Genomic DNA, 19,846 nt, shown 5'->3' with positions numbered 1-19,846 from the left:
GGGGATGCAGTCCTCCACAGGACCACAGCCAGTACGAATAAAGGTGGTGATGACTCTCCTCTGACGGGTACCAGTAAGAATAATGGATCCTACTCATTTCTCATGGCTGGTGTGAAATGAGACATTATTTCTTCTGAAATCTACTCCTTTCCCTCTCTTTCTCATCCTGGGGTCTACACTCTCAGTGTGGACTTGCAGTGCAAAAAATCTGTGGTGGGATCTGTGCTGTTGACCGAATTACCTTCTGGACAAGGCATAAGGAACTCCTTGCTTGTACACTTGGTAGTTTCTGTCCTTTGCTGAAAGCATGTTTCTGGGTGGGCTCCTGACTGTTCTGCAAGACATGCACTTTGGTGATTCTGAATCTCCGGGCCCATCTTCCTTTCTTGCGCATCAGTGGGCTCAGGCTTGGTATGCTTTGGCACCATGATTGGTGTGGTGGAGGTGCTCTGGTGGGTTAAGCAGATGGCTTGCTCCTGTGACTCGGCAGCAGCATCATCACTGGGGAGTGCTGTCCCAGAGGTGAGGGGAGGGCAATCATATAAGAATTACGTCCCATAAATTCTGCCTTCAGTTTCTTACTCCTCCTCACTGCCGGATTGGCAGGCAAGACCACCACAGATCTGGCTGCAGTATGGCCGCTCACTCCTGCGTTACAGGGTCAGGTTGTTGTTGCCGTGGTCCCTTCTTCTGAAGGTCTTCCCTCACCCTCTGTCACTGGGATCTGTGTATGCAGCCAATGTCTCCCTCCAAAATGGTGAGCACGTATGTGGTGCTCAAGGGTCTCTCAGAAGCCAGTGACAGTGTGGAAGAGGAAGGGGAGGCCTTCATGTCTTCTTTCTGTGCTTTGAATGAGGAAGATGGACATGCTTTCTGGCTTGCAGTGGTACAAGAAAGGGGGAAATAATGTGGGTGGTGGTTTTGTGAGCGCTCATTTGTAAAGCTGATCATGCCGTCGTCATGGCAGTCACAGAGTCCGTGGATGGTGTTAAGCGAGAGAAAGCAACCAAGGAGCCCCTGCCACCTAGCACTCCACCTGGAAGTGAAAGTGAACAAGCAAGCACCACAGATGGTTCCCATGTCAACTGGAGACCTGGAGTCTTTCCAGACACCGAAGATCGTCTTTACCAATTGCAGACCCCTCTTCCTACTAGTAAGAGCAATGAATTATAACTATTTTCTGTAACTTGTCACCACTCACAGAGTCTTGGGCTGCAACGGAGAATCAAAGCCTGTAGAAAGGGTTCTTTACTGTCAGTACTGATATTTGTAATATGAAACACTTTGTAGCAGCATTTGACAGTGCCCGTGAAGCTGAGGATCTGTGGTCAGCCTGAGATGTATGTCAGGGAATTCTCCTGACCACTGTTTCTTTGTCCTTTCCCTGTGTCCCCTGTCCTTGGGAACCTTTTGGATTAAGTAAAAGAGTGGATGAGAATAGCCAATGAAAATATCTGATCAATACATTGAGAGCACAGTGGTGATATATGAGTGGGAAGGAGATCTTCCTTCTCCTCTCCTTTTGTGGTGAAAAAATGGTAGCAGCGGTTTAAAGTGAACAGGAGACTTGAATGTGGTGGGAATGGGAGGGCTGTGGTAGCCACGCAGAATTCACAGCTGCTTAAAAATCACTGTGGTAACAGCTGTTGCCTCTCTTGATGGTGCCCACCACGAAGACCCAACCCAGCCACCGCTGCCTTCAGATAATGAACCAGGACAGGGCACTGAAGGCATCACGCATCCCACAGACGCCCCTGGGGATGCAGTCCTCCACAGGACCACAGCCAGTACGAATAAAGGTGGTGATGACTCTCCTCTGACGGGTACCAGTAAGAATAATGGATCCTACTCATTTCTCATGGCTGGTGTGAAATGAGACATTATTTCTTCTGAAATCTACTCCTTTCCCTCTCTTTCTCATCCTGGGGGTCTACATTCATGGTGTGGACTTGCAGTCCAAAGGTTTTATGATTTTGTTGCATGTGAACATCTGAACAAGAATTACTCTCTCTTAAGGATGTTTTTTCCCTTGGGTCCCTTGTTTCTTATGTCCCCCACCTTTTCTGTGAGTAATCTTTAGTAGAAGGTGATACTCAAAATCAATTTCTTTGTGGGGGTGGTAGTTTTTGTAGATGAATCATAGATTTAAAAACAGTTTTTCATGTCTGGTCACTCCTGGTCTTGATATTGCCACAGATTCTCTTGATATTGTAAACTTTGAAATAACTTACTGCAGATTGTTCATTTAGTTCTGCAGGGTTATAACATCAATTCCTAAGCTCTGCATTTTATCCAATTAGAACTAGCCCCTGTCAAAATATTGCTTTTTTATTCTAATATTTTTATTGTGTCATAATGGATATTTATGACATCATAGTCCTTTGGAACCTTTTCATTTTTGGCTTTCATTTTCTAAAACAAAAATTCTAAGGAAAAATGAAGATTTATTCTTTCATTTTTTCTCTTCAATATTCATTTTCATCACAATTATTTAACCTGCAACACTTAGGATTTACCAAAGAGCTTTGAAAACCAAAGGTTGGGTGGATTAAAATATAGTTCTTTTCTCTACTCCCTACTCCTGTTTTCTACATACGGAAGAGATCCGGTAAAGCTTCACAGTTCATTGTCATCAGTCTGTTAAGCTTTATGTGGTTTGACAGATCAATGGCAAATACAACGAAGTCATTCTATTCTTGTTCCTATGTAATAACAGGACTTTTATACTAATTTTATTCTGAAAATAATATTTTTTTTCTCCCTTCTAAATAGCAATTACTAGGTATTTTCAAACTTAACGCTTCTGGCTACTGTTGTTTGGAAACGTATCTTTTGGTTTCTCATTTTGCTTAGTGACATTAATATTTGGTAGGGTAATTCTGTATTAATATTAACTTTTGTTATTCATTTAATACTTTAGAACACCTGGATATTTCTGAAAGTGCATTTAGTTAAGCTATGCCTATTTCTTAGAATACTTTTGTGACATCCTTATCCTTTTGCATCAGCAGCAATATTAGCACTGCCAGAATGATGAGTGAGTGATGTTCATTAAATAATTTCATCCCTTAATTTTCCACTTGAATTAATTTTAAATTATTCTCTTGGGAGAGCAGAACACATTCTTATGCATCTCATGGAAAACGCGAGATGCCCAAATAAATTTAAAAAGACATTTCTTAACATGATGATATTGTCAATATCAAATAGTCAGGTCTAAGTGGCTGCTACCTACTCTCTGGAAAGTCTTTATGTGCTTTAATCCACATTAAAATTTAGGAAATTAATAAGCAATTATTAAAGTGAACAATAGAGTATTAGTGAAGGAACAGACAAACCAAAAATAATGTGACATATACAAAAGATCTTGCTGGTGTTTTTTTTTTTCTCACTGAATATTCGATGTAGGCTAAAAAAGAAAAAGGTAGAGCTTCTTAACTAAAATAAAGAGAGAAAAATAAGTAAGATGGGGTTTTGTAAATGTCTCTGAAGTTAACTTAGCAATCATCAAAACAGTCACAGCCTCCACAGATGTTCTGCAACAAGAAGATATAACCCAGGAAGCATGGGCAACTCGCATCGTAGTAACAGCTGTTGCCTCTCTTGATGGTGCCCACCACGAAGACCCAACTCAGCCACCGCTGCCTTCAGATAATGAACCAGGACAGGGCACTGAAGGCATCACGCATCCCACAGACGCCCCTGGGGATGCAGTCCTCCACAGGACCACAGCCAGTACGAATAAAGGTGGTGATGACTCTCCTCTGACGGGTACCAGTAAGAATAATGGATCCTACTCATTTCTCATGGCTGGTGTGAAATGAGACATTATTTCTTCTGAAATCTACTCCTTTCCCTCTCTTTCTCATCCTGGGGTCTACACTCTCAGTGTGGACTTGCAGTGCAAAAAATCTGTGGTGGGATCTGTGCTGTTGACCGAATTACCTTCTGGACAAGGCATAAGGAACTCCTTGCTTGTACACTTGGTAGTTTCTGTCCTTTGCTGAAAGCATGTTTCTGGGTGGGCTCCTGACTGTTCTGCAAGACATGCACTTTGGTGATTCTGAATCTCCGGGCCCATCTTCCTTTCTTGCGCATCAGTGGGCTCAGGCTTGGTATGCTTTGGCACCATGATTGGTGTGGTGGAGGTGCTCTGGTGGGTTAAGCAGATGGCTTGCTCCTGTGACTCGGCAGCAGCATCATCACTGGGGAGTGCTGTCCCAGAGGTGAGGGGAGGGCAATCATATAAGAATTACGTCCCATAAATTCTGCCTTCAGTTTCTTACTCCTCCTCACTGCCGGATTGGCAGGCAAGACCACCACAGATCTGGCTGCAGTATGGCCGCTCACTCCTGCGTTACAGGGTCAGGTTGTTGTTGCCGTGGTCCCTTCTTCTGAAGGTCTTCCCTCTCCCTCTGTCACTGGGATCTGTGTATGCAGCCAATGTCTCCCTCCAAAATGGTGAGCACGTATGTGGTGCTCAAGGGTCTCTCAGAAGCCAGTGACAGTGTGGAAGAGGAAGGGGAGGCCTTCATGTCTTCTTTCTGTGCTTTGAATGAGGAAGATGGACATGCTTTCTGGCTTGCAGTGGTACAAGAAAGGGGGAAATAATGTGGGTGGTGGTTTTGTGAGCGCTCATTTGTAAAGCTGATCATGCCGTCGTCATGGCAGTCACAGAGTCCGTGGATGGTGTTAAGCGAGAGAAAGCAACCAAGGAGCCCCTGCCACCTAGCACTCCACCTGGAAGTGAAAGTGAACAAGCAAGCACCACAGATGGTTCCCATGTCAACTGGAGACCTGGAGTCTTTCCAGACACCGAAGATCGTCTTTACCAATTGCAGACCCCTCTTCCTACTAGTAAGAGCAACGAATTATAACTATTTTCATTTATCCATCAGTCAGTTATTTTTCTGGACAATAACAATCATGCAAGAACATGTGTACCAACCGTTGTTGTAAATTATTGCCATGTTATGATTTCCTTTTTAGCTTCTGTTATTGTTTATAAGTTGCTTATAAGATGTCATTGAAAGGAATCTCTTCAGGTGCCAAGAAGCAGACATTTGCTAAACGTCTGAAAATAATGTTTTGCAAATAACCTTTTCTTATATTCCATTATCTGTACTTGGTAACATGACTATTAAAGTGAACAAATGTAAGCTTTCTTCTCTTGCCCATACATACATGATAGCATTTTGTCTTTCTTTTTTGCTGGGCACAAATGATAGCTATGTAACACTTAACTGCCTGTCACTTTTTCCATCATCAGTATTGCCTTTACATTATTTGAATATGTATCAAAAGAAAGGTAATTTTCTGTGAAGCCTTTTTTTCTGGTTGTATTTGCTGCTGTTGTCTTGCCAGTGCTTAATTATAGCTATGTGACTTGGCTGGAACTGACATTTCATTTGTGAACAACTTTCTTTTAAAAGGCGTATTCTTCTGATAGAGGTACTGCAGTTAACAATAACAGTGTTTACATATAGCCTTTCTTTTTTTTTGGTGTGTGGTCACATGCTAGTCGAACAGGAAATGAAGGGACTTTTCCTTAACCCCACATGCAGTTATCATATAAATAATCATCCTAACAGTAAGGTTTTTTTTCCAAATGCTACTTCTCATGCACGCTAATCCAAATACTATTTTCATGTACTTTCTTGGAAGTTAGTGGAACCACCCCAGGGTAGATTTTGGGCATTGCTCTGTGAACATTCTTTGCACGTAAGCAAGATTATGTACCTATATTTTAATAGCATTATACAACAAACACTTTGTTATTAATTAATTAATTAATGTTAATCCATACACTTTCAGGTAGAATTTGGCCTACTTTTTTTTCAGATTTTTATATAAAACCAGTAAAATCAACCCTATCAAAATTGCCTGAGTTATAGTATTTTGACATAGGCATGTCAATATAAATACAAAATATGTATTTGGAAGAATTTTATTGAAAAGATAAATCTATTTTTAATAATGGTTTCCCACTACAACAGACTCACCTCTTGACTTTTGCTGCCCTGTTCACTTATTTAATCCAAGCTGCCTTCTTACTTTTGTGTGCAGACATTACACACTATGAAAAAAATGTTTGTTACCTTTCTGTTTTCAGCACATAAAACCTGTAAGGACTCGTTTGAAGATAATTTTCAAGGTGAATGTGTGTGTTGTATCTTTGGATTGTCAGTGCCCTGGCAAAGGCTCATAAGACCATGTTTCCAAAACTCATCCTTTTTCCATTTATCTTCTCTTGGTGCTTTTTTAAAAACACAGTACAAGGGAATTACTAGGACACTACTATAACCATAAAAAACTTTATTTATTGACAGGTTCATTCATTTGTAATGCTGCCCCAAATAGCTCTAATTGAATGGAAAAGGTTCATGAATGTATTGGCAGACTATAGTTAAAGGCTTTCTCTGAATGAATGAATGTCTTGATATTACATACTAATTTCTTTTACTTGCTTCTTCTCTACAGCAAAGTTTATGCTGTGGTCTGACATCACACTAACTGATCTGTTGTCCAAGTGTCCAAGGAGTAACAAATCAGTTCACTGAAGGAACCTGAAAAATAACTGTCAAAAAGAAAAAATCTATTATGTAATCAAAATGAAATGTAGAGAGCTTTTGAGGATCCCTCCCTGCCACTTGCCAGCACCTCCCCAGAGCCAGAACAGCAGGGGACATGACTGAATCCTGCTGCTTCTTCTCAGTGCTCAGGGGAGGGGAAGGGCAGAAGTAGCAGTTCTCTAAGTGAACGAATTTTAATAAATGTCTGCGTGCCTTTCTAAGGGGCTTTGTGGTGGAAAAGCTCTGGCATTTCTCAAGGATGATATAAAGCACCTTAAAAAAGAAATCTGATGAGATGTGGGGTAGACAAGTGAGTACGTTCCTCTTGGTCAGCTTTCTTGAGGCTAGATCAGGACCCTTAGTGGCTGAATTAGAGCTCTGTCTTTTCTGGTGAGATAGCACAAAACAACTCACCAGTCAATAAGCTTCTTGTTAACAAGAGTAATGAAAATGCCTGGAAGATTCGTGAACTACTTGCTGGCTAACTTTAACAGAGGGAAAAAACATGCTTCTCAGTTTTGTATTTGCCAGCTGCTGTTAGGAAATGAGATCAGAAATGCTGGCTAGAAATGAGTTGCAACGTGTGTTAAAGGAAAAGAACTTTACAGTTGATTAGAGTAAGTGCTTAATTTGCTCTGTTAGAGTCTGGAAGAATTCAGAGAGGTGGAGATCTGTAATATCTTTTTTTGTAGTGATAATGAAGTAGTAGTCCCAAATGAAATCACTATATCTATAGTCTGCTGATAATTTTAGACTTGGTATACCCATGTGGCAACAGCATGGGCTGGAAATGTAATTGCATAAAAGTTCAAGCAGTACAGGCAGCATAGCAAATACCTGAGACTGGAAGTATGCATTTTGATTTAAGATCTAATACTGTCTTATAACGAAATTACACAACTTATTAAAAAGGACAAAGGCATCCATCTCTAAGTTTACAGAGTATTTTTCTGTTAGGAAAAATATTTTGATTTTTAAAGTCCCACTCTGTACACAGCTATCACATTTAAAACCATTCAGAGAACTGTCCTTCTATTTTATGAAAGCATCAGAATTGTAGAAATTCAATTTTATGCTTTGTAGGAATAAAATTAAAAGTTTCAAAATGTCTTCATTTTGGTCATTTAAATATAAATAAAAAAGTAAAGTGCTTTTTCCCCTCTGCCTTTCCTTTTCTCACACTCTTTTCCCCATGAATGGACAAGATGTTTGACTTACATGACAAAAACCTCTTCAGAAAGTTGCCAACATTTACATATCTTTACATTTTTCTTCGGAAAATGGCTAGGCAATTATAATTGCATTTTGGTTCACAAAAGTATAGCATAATCAAAACTGAAAGATATGAGAGCGACAAGAGGGGAAAACCATGAGTTTTGTTATTCAAAATACTAAAACTAGCCGTAGTTCAGATGATTATGATGATTATGGTCTATGTAATAGTTTTCAGTATACATACTTTTCAATGACCTCATCATGAACTTTCTAGAATATGATTTTTTAATTTTGAAAGTCATAGTCTTTGTAGTCTTTGTTAAATATTCACTAAGCATATTTGGCCTAATGGATAGTTTTATTCTTTAGGATTTACCTCCAGTATATATGATAATCAAGGACCACACAAGGAACACTATGAATCCACTACTTTCCCTGGAAAGACCATAATGCCACCAACCTCACAACCAAGGTCGGCCCAGGTACCAGGTAGGTTTTTGAAGTCAGCTGTTTTAGCAGTTTAAGCACAGATTTGTATTAATATGAACTGAAGTAAGAGATGAAAACATAGGTCAAGTACAGTTGTTCAGGCTTTGTTCTGAATCACATAACAGTCAGCATTTTCACTAGTAGTCTGAAAATTGGACCATATGGTAAATCATATTAACTTCCAGCAATATCAAGATGAGAGAAATCATGCATTTGGAGAATGGGACTAAGATACAAATAACCTTTACAAATTTTTTTGAAATCAGGCAAAATTCAGCAAAGATATGTGCAAAGTATCATATCTATGAGAATGGTCCATGAAAATAGTAGCTGAGACGAGTGTTGCTGAATAGGGCTTGCAGATTGAAATAGAATAGAAAGAAGCCAACACCATGATGCAATTGCAAAAGAATGCAATATTTTCTGGGATATATTAACAGTAAAGTAATTTTTAAAACAGAGAAAGTAATTATCCCACTCTACTTTAGGCCTAGCAAGTCCAGAGCTGAAGCTCTGTGTTCAGTTCAAGGCATTGCATTAATCATATAGAAAAAACAACAGAGAGAGCACAAAGAAAATTTTGGAAAGGTAACCTTTGAAGCACCTTTGGAAGAACTCATCCTTTTCAGAGAAAACTGAAGGGGAGATATGAGAAGAGTATGCTATAAAAAGAATGGTTATCAGTTTTTCACCATGGAGTAATAATAATGAACTCATTAGAAGTAGTAATTTGTTTCAAATGAAACATAGGAGACTTGTTAAACAAGGGAGACTTGTTTCAAACAAACAAAGGAGTTAGCTCTTAGGAGAGGATCTCTGTCTATAATGGTAGTACAGCATAAAGAATAGGCTACAGGGAAGGTTGTAAAATGTCCTTTACTAAAAATGTTAAGGGCAAATGGAATATTCCTCAGCCATATTCTTATTGACCCTGTTTTGCTGGAGTGAAATGTAGCTGGTATAATGTCTTAGGGTGCCTTTCAGTTTTGTAGTTCCTCTTCCCTTCCCCCCCCCAAAAAAAAAAAACCCCAAAAAACCAACCCATTAGAGTAAGATTTAAATGAAAAAAATTTCAAACATTTCACTCTACCTGAAACTCATCCTGCTTTTGTGCCTGGGATTGCAAGTGTATCATTGCTAAGCCTTTTCTTTTGTTCTTGTTGTGTCAGTGATACAACTCCTTTTCACCTGTGCCTACCAAAGTACAGTGCTTATACGTGCTAACAGTGACGGGGTATTTCATCTGAGTTGGCCTGGGTATAGCTGAATGATGAAAATGTATTTGATTTGCACAGAAGCACTTTGTAAAACAAACAAACATTCATGCAAGCTAGGAGAAAAAAATCTGACAGTTTAAAGAATGTAAAAGAGCTTGTGTTCTTGCAGCTCTGCAAAATGGCAAAACTATGTGAGATATGTTAACACGCTCTCCTCCCCCCCCCAACTCTCCCCACAGAATGGCTGATCATAGTGGCTGCTCTTGTGGCACTTGCGTTGATTCTTGCGGTATGCATTGCTGTTAACAGTCGGAGAAGGTAAGGTAGCCCCTTTACTTTTTCAAAACACACTGCCTTGCTATTTTCTTCATCGAAGCTTCATGAAAGAGCAGAGTAGCATAACATAGGAAACAGCTTCTTCTGCAAAACTCTGTGACCTGGGGAGCGAAAGCCCAGGTCACCATGTCCTGCACAGGTCACACATCAGCCTTCATTCACACATGGAACCACGTGAAGTCAGTAGCTGTATAAACAGTTTAGTCTTTACTTGTAGATGGAAACTAACTGTATATAGATCACAAAGAATTAATTATTCTCTACCTATTACTTATTAATGGGAAAATCCTGTCCACTGAGAGTGAAAACTCTGTGAGATGGGCAGAGACAGTAGCACCCACAGGATGAGTTGAGTATAATCCTCCACCTTTAAGACTGTTGTCTGTGTACAGTGTGACGGGCTGTATTAGACAATTGCTGTCACAGGATTAATCTGTTCCTTCCAAACAAAAGGCAGTATCATAGCTGGCAGTCACAGGGATATATTCTAACATTGCCATCAGAGCACTCAATAGCTTTATTTACTCCACAGATGAAGAAGCTGAGGAATGGAAAGTTGCAGTGATCTGTGCAAAGTTAGCCAGGAAATTTGAAAAAAACTCTAGCCTAAAGGATAGGCTATAATGTTGTTAACTCTCTTTTCTCTGGAGGCTGTTCTGAGGTTAATTCTCAATTGTCGTAAACAGCTTTTTGCTACTTGAATGTTAAAGTTGAACAGAGCACCGTAGACTATGTTTAGCAGAGTAACTGTTTTCTACTTGAATGTTGATTTTGAACCTTTTTTATGAGAGTAATCATGTAATATCTTGAGATTTTTGTTCAGGAAGCAGAGAGTAAATTTATTCGTAGTCTGCTGGTTGCAGGGAAACACATGTTAAGGCTCCTGTGAAATAGTGTCAAGGTCTTCCAAAGCATGGCGTGGGTACTAGAATAAAACACTGCCACGGTGGTGAGGGAGCAACACAGCCAGTCCCTGCCCATGATGCAGAAGGCTTCTATGAGACAAAACAGTGCAAACTAAATGCCAAATTGTCGGACAGAGTAAACTGATACAGTTTTGCTGAAGCCAGTAGTGAGATGCCACCTGGTGTGTTTGCCCTATGACTGTATCCGCAATATCAGTGTTTCTCTGACAGTATGATTAGAGACCTGTTAAAGAAAGAACGTTATCAAGCATATGGTGAGACAGAAAGCTCTACAATTTTCTTTGTGTGAAGTGATTCTGGAGTTTCACAGCCTGAATGGCATGGCTTATTACTTTATATGTTACTCTGTTATGCCTTTAAAAGTAGAGACTGCCATTGTTTCCTCCTTCTTAACCCAGAGTCACCATAGGAACAGAAAAACAGAGCCACTGTGGCTAATTATAGATTGCATCTGACAAGAAATGAAACAATCTCAGAGCTGTAAATTATGCCCTAGATACCGTTAATGGAAACTGTATCTTTTACTGAAAGCTTCCATGCAGCTGGGTGTGAGTTGCAAAGAAAGAAAGTGCATGTGGGTGTGTGTATGTGTACAAATGCATGGATTAGACCCTAGTAATATGTGTTAATCACTATGAGGAAAACATTTTGAAGCAGGGGAGTACTCTGATATGCTTGAAACAAGTGGAATTTTTTATTTCACTTTAGCAGGACCCAAATGGTAACATGAATAAGTCAAGAATCCTTTCTTCATCTATTCTGATAAGTGCTAATATGCTGAAAATTCATAGGTAGTTGCTGTGTCATCAGCATACTGCACGTGAATTCCAACTAATCTGAAACTAACGCTGCAGCAGTGCTATGAGAAAACTGGATAGCTGAGAAAGGATGATTGAACATTTCAGAGTTAGCTGAGCAGTAAGTTGAGAATGTTTCAAGCATTAATTAATTTAAGAAGGGAGAACAATCTGTGGTTTTATTTGTGTAATGCTGTCAGTTACACCATTTTTTAAATTAATGCTAACTGCAGCATCTCCAGTTACAGTCTCATTCGGGTTGTCTGAAAAAGCCTAATGAAATGTAGGCCTTAGTTTTCAATGTAGTTAACTTCCCATTTCAGGCATCAATAGATTTAGCCTTGTCATGAGCAGTGATTTAGAACACGTAAGGAATCACCAACAAAGGTATTAGCAAAAGTGGTTTTAATACTATTTTGTAAAAGTGCAACCTAACGAAGTTTGATGGCAAGGTTCACTCTATTAATTACTGCATGGAAAAATCATACAAAAGAAGATTGAGTTACAGTCAAGTTAGAATGATTCACAGAGACTGGGGGTGCAAAGAGTAAGGAAGACCCTCCCACTGAGTCATGGGGTTCAGAGTAGACGCCCTTGCTTTCTAAACTCCTGATGGAGCTTAGGTGCGGTTAGGTCCAATCTTAGTCTCAGACTTGGTCAACAGTTTATGTCTAAGGGATTGTACATGCAAGGTTTATGTAATGTTTCATTAGCATCAATCCAGTATGCAATCAAAGTTGCCAAGACAAAATCAAAGTTATCATGCTACAAGGTTATGCACAATATCAGTCACTTACCAAAGATCTGTCATTGGAATAAGGTCTCTCTGCCTCGAGGAGCAAGCCTGAGAGGTGTCCCAGCTCAAGTGGAGATCACTGCCATGCAGCCACACTACCCAGCAGGGAGAGCTCAAAGAAGGCTCACTTAGGTTGTCACATTGTAGTTAGGAGGTCAATATGGCAAAGATTTCAAACAAGCAATTGGACCTTCTCAGTAAATACCAAATTGCTTGGCTATAGTATTTCCCTTTTTTTTTTTTTTTTTTAAAATTGATGTTTTCATAAGTTATCTTAACCAAAACCCAAAATGGTCAAGGTTCAGCGTGGTCCTAGTTAGTTAGTTAGTTATTTCTCTTGTTTCAAAGCAGACTACCTCTGTCTGGAGCCTGTTGTAAAAAGTGTTAGGATCTCCTTCCAGGGTCCAACAGAAGATGCTGCCCAGCCTGACCATTACGTCAGGAAAGACATTCTGAGATGCTCTTTCAAGAGGCTGCGGAGTTCCACAGCTCTTCATTGGCCTCTTTTGGCATTTCATGGCTGCAGAGCAGGAATCATTCCCAAGGGCGTGTGTATCAATAGCACAGTGAACCGAGCTACTTCGGATAAAATAACCCTCATCTATCAATCAGTTAGCGTGAAAAAACTAATATTTCAGAAGGATAATAGTATAAGTGAACTGCCAAATTAGTCATTCGGGCAAAACATACTTCATTTAAGAAGAAAGTACTTTAAAGTACAACTTCACAGAGACATTGTCCCTCTTAAGAAAGCTGTGCTTTGTATATCCAGTTTACATAAGGCTGTTCGAGGACAAGTCAGATGTTCAGCGCTATATAGTCAGACAACCATCTTAACAGTCTGAGGCAAATCTCACAACTGTGTAACTAGTACTTTTTTTACCAGCTGAAGACTACCCAGCCCACATTGACCAGCATGCATCAGTTTTGGACTGGTGACTTTTTAAAAGAGGGCGTGTGTGTTCATTCAGAGCTACATACAGAGTTTATTGGGCAGCCCTGCAGTGAGTGCAGCTTTAAAAGCACAGTAGCTATTTCCTACCTTAATATTATAAGGATATGATAATATAATATGCTGTTGATAGTAGCAAGAGTAGTTCTCTGAGTTTCCTTGCTGTTGATAGGCTTCTAGGCCTGACATGCTAATACAAAGAAGAAAAAAGTTATCTTGTATAATGAGGTGAGAACTTGATCCAAATTTCCTGCTATCTCAAGAACTTGAGCATTTTCAAAAGTTTAGAATGACCTTGTCCTTATAGTGGGATATATAGAAAATTCATAAATGTGGATGTATCCAAATGTGAGAAAATCTTTTTTCCAGCTTTCAGGAATTAATGTTATTCTTGCCTGTAGTAACAATAGGTACAAATAAGTGAGCTCCTGCCAAATTTTATGCATATAATGGTTATAATGCTTTCAGAAATAAAATATGCAATATGGAGAAACTTTACACTTGGCATTGTATAAGTCTGCCCTGGCAGACACAAGTTTCATCTCCAAGCACCTTTTTCTAAATATTGACTTTCAATTTTTTTCTTATTTCTGCTAGTCTCCATTTATAGTGTTTATTTTCTTTTTATTTCTTTCTAGATGTGGGCAGAAGAAAAAGCTAGTGATTAACAATGGTAAAGGAGCAGTGGAGGACAGGAAGACAAGTGGATTAAATGGAGATGCCAGCAAATCACAAGAAATGGTGCACTTGGTTCATAAAGAACAGTCAAATGACCGAACAGGAGCATGTGATGAATTCTTGACCATTAATGAAACACAAAATCATCAGGAGCTTGACATGAAGACTGGAGTGTAATGGTACCAAGTTGCCAAGTGGATCAGAGCTGGGGAAATCAAAATCACATGGAACTTGGACAGGAATTCACAGATGCACTGTGCTACTGATATTATTTGAACATAATTAAACATAAGTTTTATTCATTTTTAATCACTTTAAAATGATGTCTGAGTTACAAAAATGAAATTTACTTTCCAAAATAAGCCCCCAAAAGTTGCAAAATGTTTTCAGTTCCCAGTTCATACACAAAGGACACTCACAGTGTCCTGGGTGTTAGGAGGGATACAAGTTTACGTCACTGTTCCCCAGCTGGAGGGTCTTCACTGTGCGGAGCTACAGAAGTATCCAGTCATTCCATCTTACAGGCATTTCAGGTACTAAACTTGCCATGGCACAAGAGTAAGCGAGGAACAAATGTCAAGAGCAAAAATCAAGTTTAAACCAAAAAGGCTACACGATGTCTAAAACATCTGAATCCGTCAGAAATGCCTACCAGCCAGGAAAAGCGGTAGGTACATTCAGAGTCTGCCAGTTTAAACAAAAAGTGACATTTTAATGGATTGGTCTGCAATGAGGGAAACCCAGAGGACAAAATTTATTTATCTGTATTTTTAAATGTCTACCGGCGTAGAGCAAGTCTTCTTGGGAGGGGGAATGAAGAGATGAAAATATGAGCTGATACATAATAAACGTCTATAGTTTATTATCCTGGCGATCTGTACAGTTATCCTTGAGTTTTAGAGGTGTTCATTGCTCTTCCCCCTCCCTCCTTCATTGGTCACAGTTTGTGCATGTTTTTAATGAGTCTGTTAGTTAGGATAATGAATAAAACAGAACGACCCCAGCTCTATCACACATGCACAAATCAAGCAAATGGAGATCATTAGGGAAGATGACAGTGTTTTACTCCAGAAGACTAGGTCTCTATCTTCTTCTGCTGCATTTTACTTAGTAAAACCTTTTTCCCCTATAACTATTATGTTATACCAGTTTGCTGATATCTTAAAAGTTGTCTTTCTGTGATCTCGCTCACTTCCTCTGAGTTCTACTTCGACCCTGTTTTCCCTCTGCTTTTTAAAAATACCAAAAGAAACATTGCTTGCTTATTGGTACCAGAAGTTCAAATTCTATAGAAAAGATCAAGGAAAATTAAAGGAAATCCTCCCAGCTATGTAATATAGCAAAATAGCTGCAGCTGCATTGTTATATGCTTTTGTTTTGTCCTTATGTGTCTGTTATGTAAAGTATTTGTATTAAGCTATGATGCTGTGCATTATATGGATATGAATTGTCAGAAAGAAAATTATTTACTACCAGTGGTCTGTGCCATTTTTAAGAAAGCGTATTGGAATGCAGGGAGAATGATGACTTCTAATTGGGCTGCTTCAAAAAAGATGCAAGAAAAAACAGTCTAAGGCAATTGCAGCCTTTGTCAGCTGTGGGATGGGCAGTATCCTGTAGCAGGGTTATTCAAGTGTTTCTGTTCACTGACCATAGCACCTGTCTTTCAAACTGTTCTGCTAAAGCATATTATTTTATGTTCTCCATCTGAAGCAATTTGGAGGATGAGTGTTCAGCTTGCTAAATACTAACATTAGCAAGCACTGATCTTTACTGGAACATAAAGCACAAGACTGTTGATTATATTTCTCAGTCACAGCCCTCCAGCAGTTTCCCATGTGTTTCTTCAAGTCGCTCGGTGCCCTAGTATCTGCCGGCAGATCTCCTCAGGGGCAATTTATGCCTGGGCAAAAGATCCCAAGATGAGGTGTGATTTTAAAGTACGCATAGGATGTTTCCTGACTTTATGTAGATCAGCACGTCTCATCTATGAACAGTCACACAGCTTGTGGTCCAAAGGTAAACAAGCCGAAGCTAATGAGGTCAAGGTGATTTACACTATCAGTATTTGTGGCCTGCTGGCAAACTTCTCAGCCCTTTCATGTATTTTAATACTGAACTGTGTAGTGGGAAGCCTGTTGACTCTGTGCATTGATTTTTTTTTTTTTATTTCCTGTAATATTTTTAAGCAAGCTTTTCTATTTGCCATTATAAATCAAAATAATCTGTTAAAGGCTGTGTTTTAATTTATATTATGTACTCATTTCACTAAGTATGGTGATCCAGAGTAGGAATTATTCCTCTTTAAATCCTGGCTGAATATAGGTCTCAATCAAAAGGAGATATTTCAATGTCTTGGAGGCTAAATTTTTCTTAAAAAAGAAAGAAAAAGGCACATTATTCATCTCCCTATTCAGATGTTTAATGGAGAAATCCACAATCTCCTTCTTAATTATCTATAAATTAGCTATAAATGCATGGAAAACACTGGTTATCTTCTTTTTATATTTTAAAATAGGGAAATGCTCAAGTTCTCTTTACAGAGGCAATGCCATTATTTTATATATGATGATTATTTTTAGATTATGCCATGTGATTCATGTGTAATCAAGTTTCATCATAGTTTCAAAACTAGATGGCCATTTCATGTGTAATATAGTACATATTTTTATTAATCTTGATTTTATTATTTGAGGGGTTATTTGTTGTGTGTATGTATGTTTTATATAGAGCACTTGATATTTGCATATTTATTGAACAGGTTAAGCAGAATGAAAGAAAATATAATCTCTAAATTGTAACTAGGAATAGTATTGCTAAAACGACATTGAACTGTAAAATAAGCTTCCAAAAATAAACTTGATTCCACACTGAGGGTAAAAAGTAAGACCGGCATTATTAGTGGGAGAGAAGTATTCAGCAGGATAACCACGTTTAGTACTGGTGAGACAGGGGTCATTTTTTCGGCTTGCAAATTCTAAGCCGGGCTTAGCTGAATGCTGTGTGACCTTGTCTGCTCTGCCAGCCTCCCATAGGCTCCCCAGATGTTCTGGGAGTTAGTGATTAACTCAGCTTCCCCCTGGAAGCAGACAACTTGTTCCAATTTAAGATCAACTCAGTAAGTTCTTGAAGACTATTCCTTGCTCACTGAACCAATGGCATTTGGGTGAGCGCAGTGCCCAGCAAGATCCAGCCCTTCCTTCAGGGTGCTGACAGACAAACTGTGTCTTGGTCTATCCTTGGTACCTGGGAAGAATGAGCACCTCTCCTAAAAATGCTGAGAATACCAGGCTGGACCTACAACAGACCCCATGGTCAGCTTGTTTTATTCCTTTGTCTCAGTTTTAAATAAATGTAATCCAGACCATATCTCTCATGGAAATACTGTCTAAAGCAGTAAGCATATTTAAAAGAAGGGTTTTATGTTTTATGAGAATGTAATATTTTCATCAAACAATCTGGGGTGATTGGTTCAACTTCATTTTCTTGAAGATCTTACAAGGAATGTCTGATTAAAGCAGAGAAAGGGTATGTGGCCATCATGTCTACGTGCATGGAGGTTTCCACAGCATCAGTTCCGAAATCATATTTCTGCACAATGTTTTTCACATGATAGGGATGACTTTTGTGTGTCCTTTGTCAACAACAACAACAGCTTCCGTACTGAGCAGTTTGAAGCAGGTTGCCTGGAATATCATTAGGTGACAATTACCAAGTGTCTCTTTAGCACATCGAAACAATGCTGGGCAGGGACAGAGGTCAGTATGTCATCCTGGTTAGGACTGGTCCTAATTACTCTTTCTGTAGATGGCGGATAGAGATTAAATCCTCTGACAACTGTGTTCTTCCTCAGGATACACAGATGCCAGGATATTTTGTAAGCCTGCAGTTACTTATGCTATATTAGGCCATTCATCAATTATTATTTCTTATCCTTATTAAACAATTCAAGGTTCTGACTTCTCTGGTTGCAAGAGATTTGATCAAATACAAACCCTTTGGGTAACCACAGGTACTGACTAGTTTTCCTCTGGGGAGGTGAAAAAGACAAAAAGTTGGCAGGAAGAGCGCTGCGCTGGGCTCTTCCTTGGGGTGCAGTTCCAGCTGTGTGAGAGTGGGTAAAAAAAGTCTCATTCCTTACAGGGGACAGACAAGAATTGTGCAAAGGTGTTTTGGGGGTGGGAAGCTGGGGGGATTAGGGATGGAGGGAAAATGCAGTTGCTGGGAGAGGAGGTAAAAGGAGAGTGAAATTTCTGTGCCACTACTGGGAAAGCCCCTTCAATGCCCCATGGCTTTGGCAATTCTGTGGTTCACAGCTCCAAATGGAAAAAAGAATTGGCCTTTTCCTGTGAACACCCCCACCTCCATGCCACCCCTTATATTCACCACCTCATTTGCAAGCTGATTTTGAATAATTTTCCTCTGGTAGCTTATTTTTCATTCTTACTATGCCATGCTGCGTGTGGCATCCACCAACACTGTGCTGAGAGCAAGCAGTTGTGATGATGCGAAATGAGAGGCAAAGGGCAAATTTAGCAAAGATGAGCAACAGTGGCCTTCATACAGCATAGAGACTGCACTCTCTATTCCCTGGTTCACCCATTTGGACTGAGGTCAGCAAAGGCAAGATTTCGAGAACATTTCTTGCTCATCTTCCTGTTTTTAAACTACCAGACTTACATGGATCTTCACATAGGTCAAATGTGCTGCTGCACAGTTTTTGAAAAGTTGAAATCAAAGCGAATCCATCATCAAAGAAGCCCTCCTCAAGGGAGCTGATTATTGTTGAAGTGCAAGTAAAGCAGAGGTAGTGAAAGCTTTACATATGTTTTAAATACAGCCTTCTTTGAGTTTTGTCTGGATGGGTCCAGCAAGCATTAGAAAGGTTTTGACCGAGTGACAGCTTTGAGGAGTCTCACACTTTTTATTAAAACTTCTTAGTTTACAGGCAAAAGGGTTTCAGATGAAACTGTTTTCATACATTCTCTGCCACACAATCTGTCGTTCATTTTATCTTTTCTTTCAGAAAAAAAATATTAAAATGATGAAGTTTTGGATCAAAACAAGTCCACAAAGACTGTCAAATGAGAAGATGACTATTTGTTGTTTTCAGAACTAGACATAGTTTTAGCTACTTTTAATATCCCATATAGAAGATCTAGCTGTTCAAAAATGCTTTTTTTTAATATTCACCATGCCTAATATGTCACATAGCTTTCCTTTTGTACTAAAATGAAATTTTTACAAGTAATTTATTTCCCATTGCAAAAAATGTCTGTAAATTTACAGTAATATACAAGTTGTTAAGTCAAATAAGAACTGAGATAAATTTAAGTGCATGTATCACAAAAACCCTCAAGCATTTTTTAGCATATTTGGGAAAAATCTCACTCTGAAACACCCACCTAACTTAGACTTTAGCGCAACAGCAGCTTTCTTCTGCTGCTGAAGCTGAGGCAAGAGGCTGCCTTGTAAGCAATGCCAAAGGCACAGCTGAAGTTAGGGGCATGTAGGCTGGCAGGGGGAAATCAGCATATGGCTCATAGGCAGTGGAGGCTCTATACACCAAACAGGTTCCAGGTCTGCTCAGTTAGTCCTAAAGTCCTTTAAACTCCCAGAGCAATCCAGGACAGAGGAGGATGTCATAAGGCATGTTCCACCTCTTCTCCAGAGGCTGTGTTTTGCACCCGGCAGCTGAAAGCTGTCCCTCAGGCAATTGTGTTAGGGTGGGGTCAGCTTTAATGCCCATACACTAGCCCTACGTTGCAGCGTGTAAATGGCTTACAGCAGAGTTTTAGCTTTAAATCTTAATTTACTTGCAGCCATTGGTGTACATCTGGCTTCTAGCACCACATAGTCAAAAGGGTT

At 39.4% G+C, this 19,846-nt stretch overlaps 1 protein-coding gene across 7 annotated transcripts in view; it reads left to right on the top strand.

Moving 5' to 3' along the window:
- Nucleotides 1–17,937, top strand: part of CD44 (CD44 molecule (IN blood group)) — a 68,480-nt gene extending 50,543 nt beyond the window's left edge. For 2 of the 7 annotated variants that reach the window (XM_064452349.1, XM_064452350.1), the window contains exons 7-11: nt 3,517–3,777; nt 4,672–4,857; nt 8,157–8,276; nt 9,733–9,811; nt 13,939–17,937. In XM_064452349.1, coding sequence (XP_064308419.1) covers nt 3,517–3,777; nt 4,672–4,857; nt 8,157–8,276; nt 9,733–9,811; nt 13,939–14,155 — 863 coding nt within the window. In that variant the 3' untranslated portion in view covers nt 14,156–17,937. Of the gene's footprint in view, nt 1–967; nt 1,154–1,643; nt 2,136–3,516; nt 3,778–4,671; nt 4,858–8,156; nt 8,277–9,732; nt 9,812–13,938 lie in introns of those variants that run through there. The other 5 variants (XM_064452353.1, XM_064452354.1, XM_064452351.1 and 2 more) reach the window with 4 other exon arrangements.
- The last annotated feature ends 1,909 nt before the right edge of the window (nt 17,938–19,846 follow it).

Source organism: Phalacrocorax carbo, chromosome 5 (assembly GCF_963921805.1).
Source record: "Phalacrocorax carbo chromosome 5, bPhaCar2.1, whole genome shotgun sequence".
Taxonomy (NCBI): domain Eukaryota; kingdom Metazoa; phylum Chordata; class Aves; order Suliformes; family Phalacrocoracidae; genus Phalacrocorax; species Phalacrocorax carbo.
Note: the sequence above shows the minus strand (reverse complement) of the source record. Positions and strands in the feature narration are given on the sequence as shown.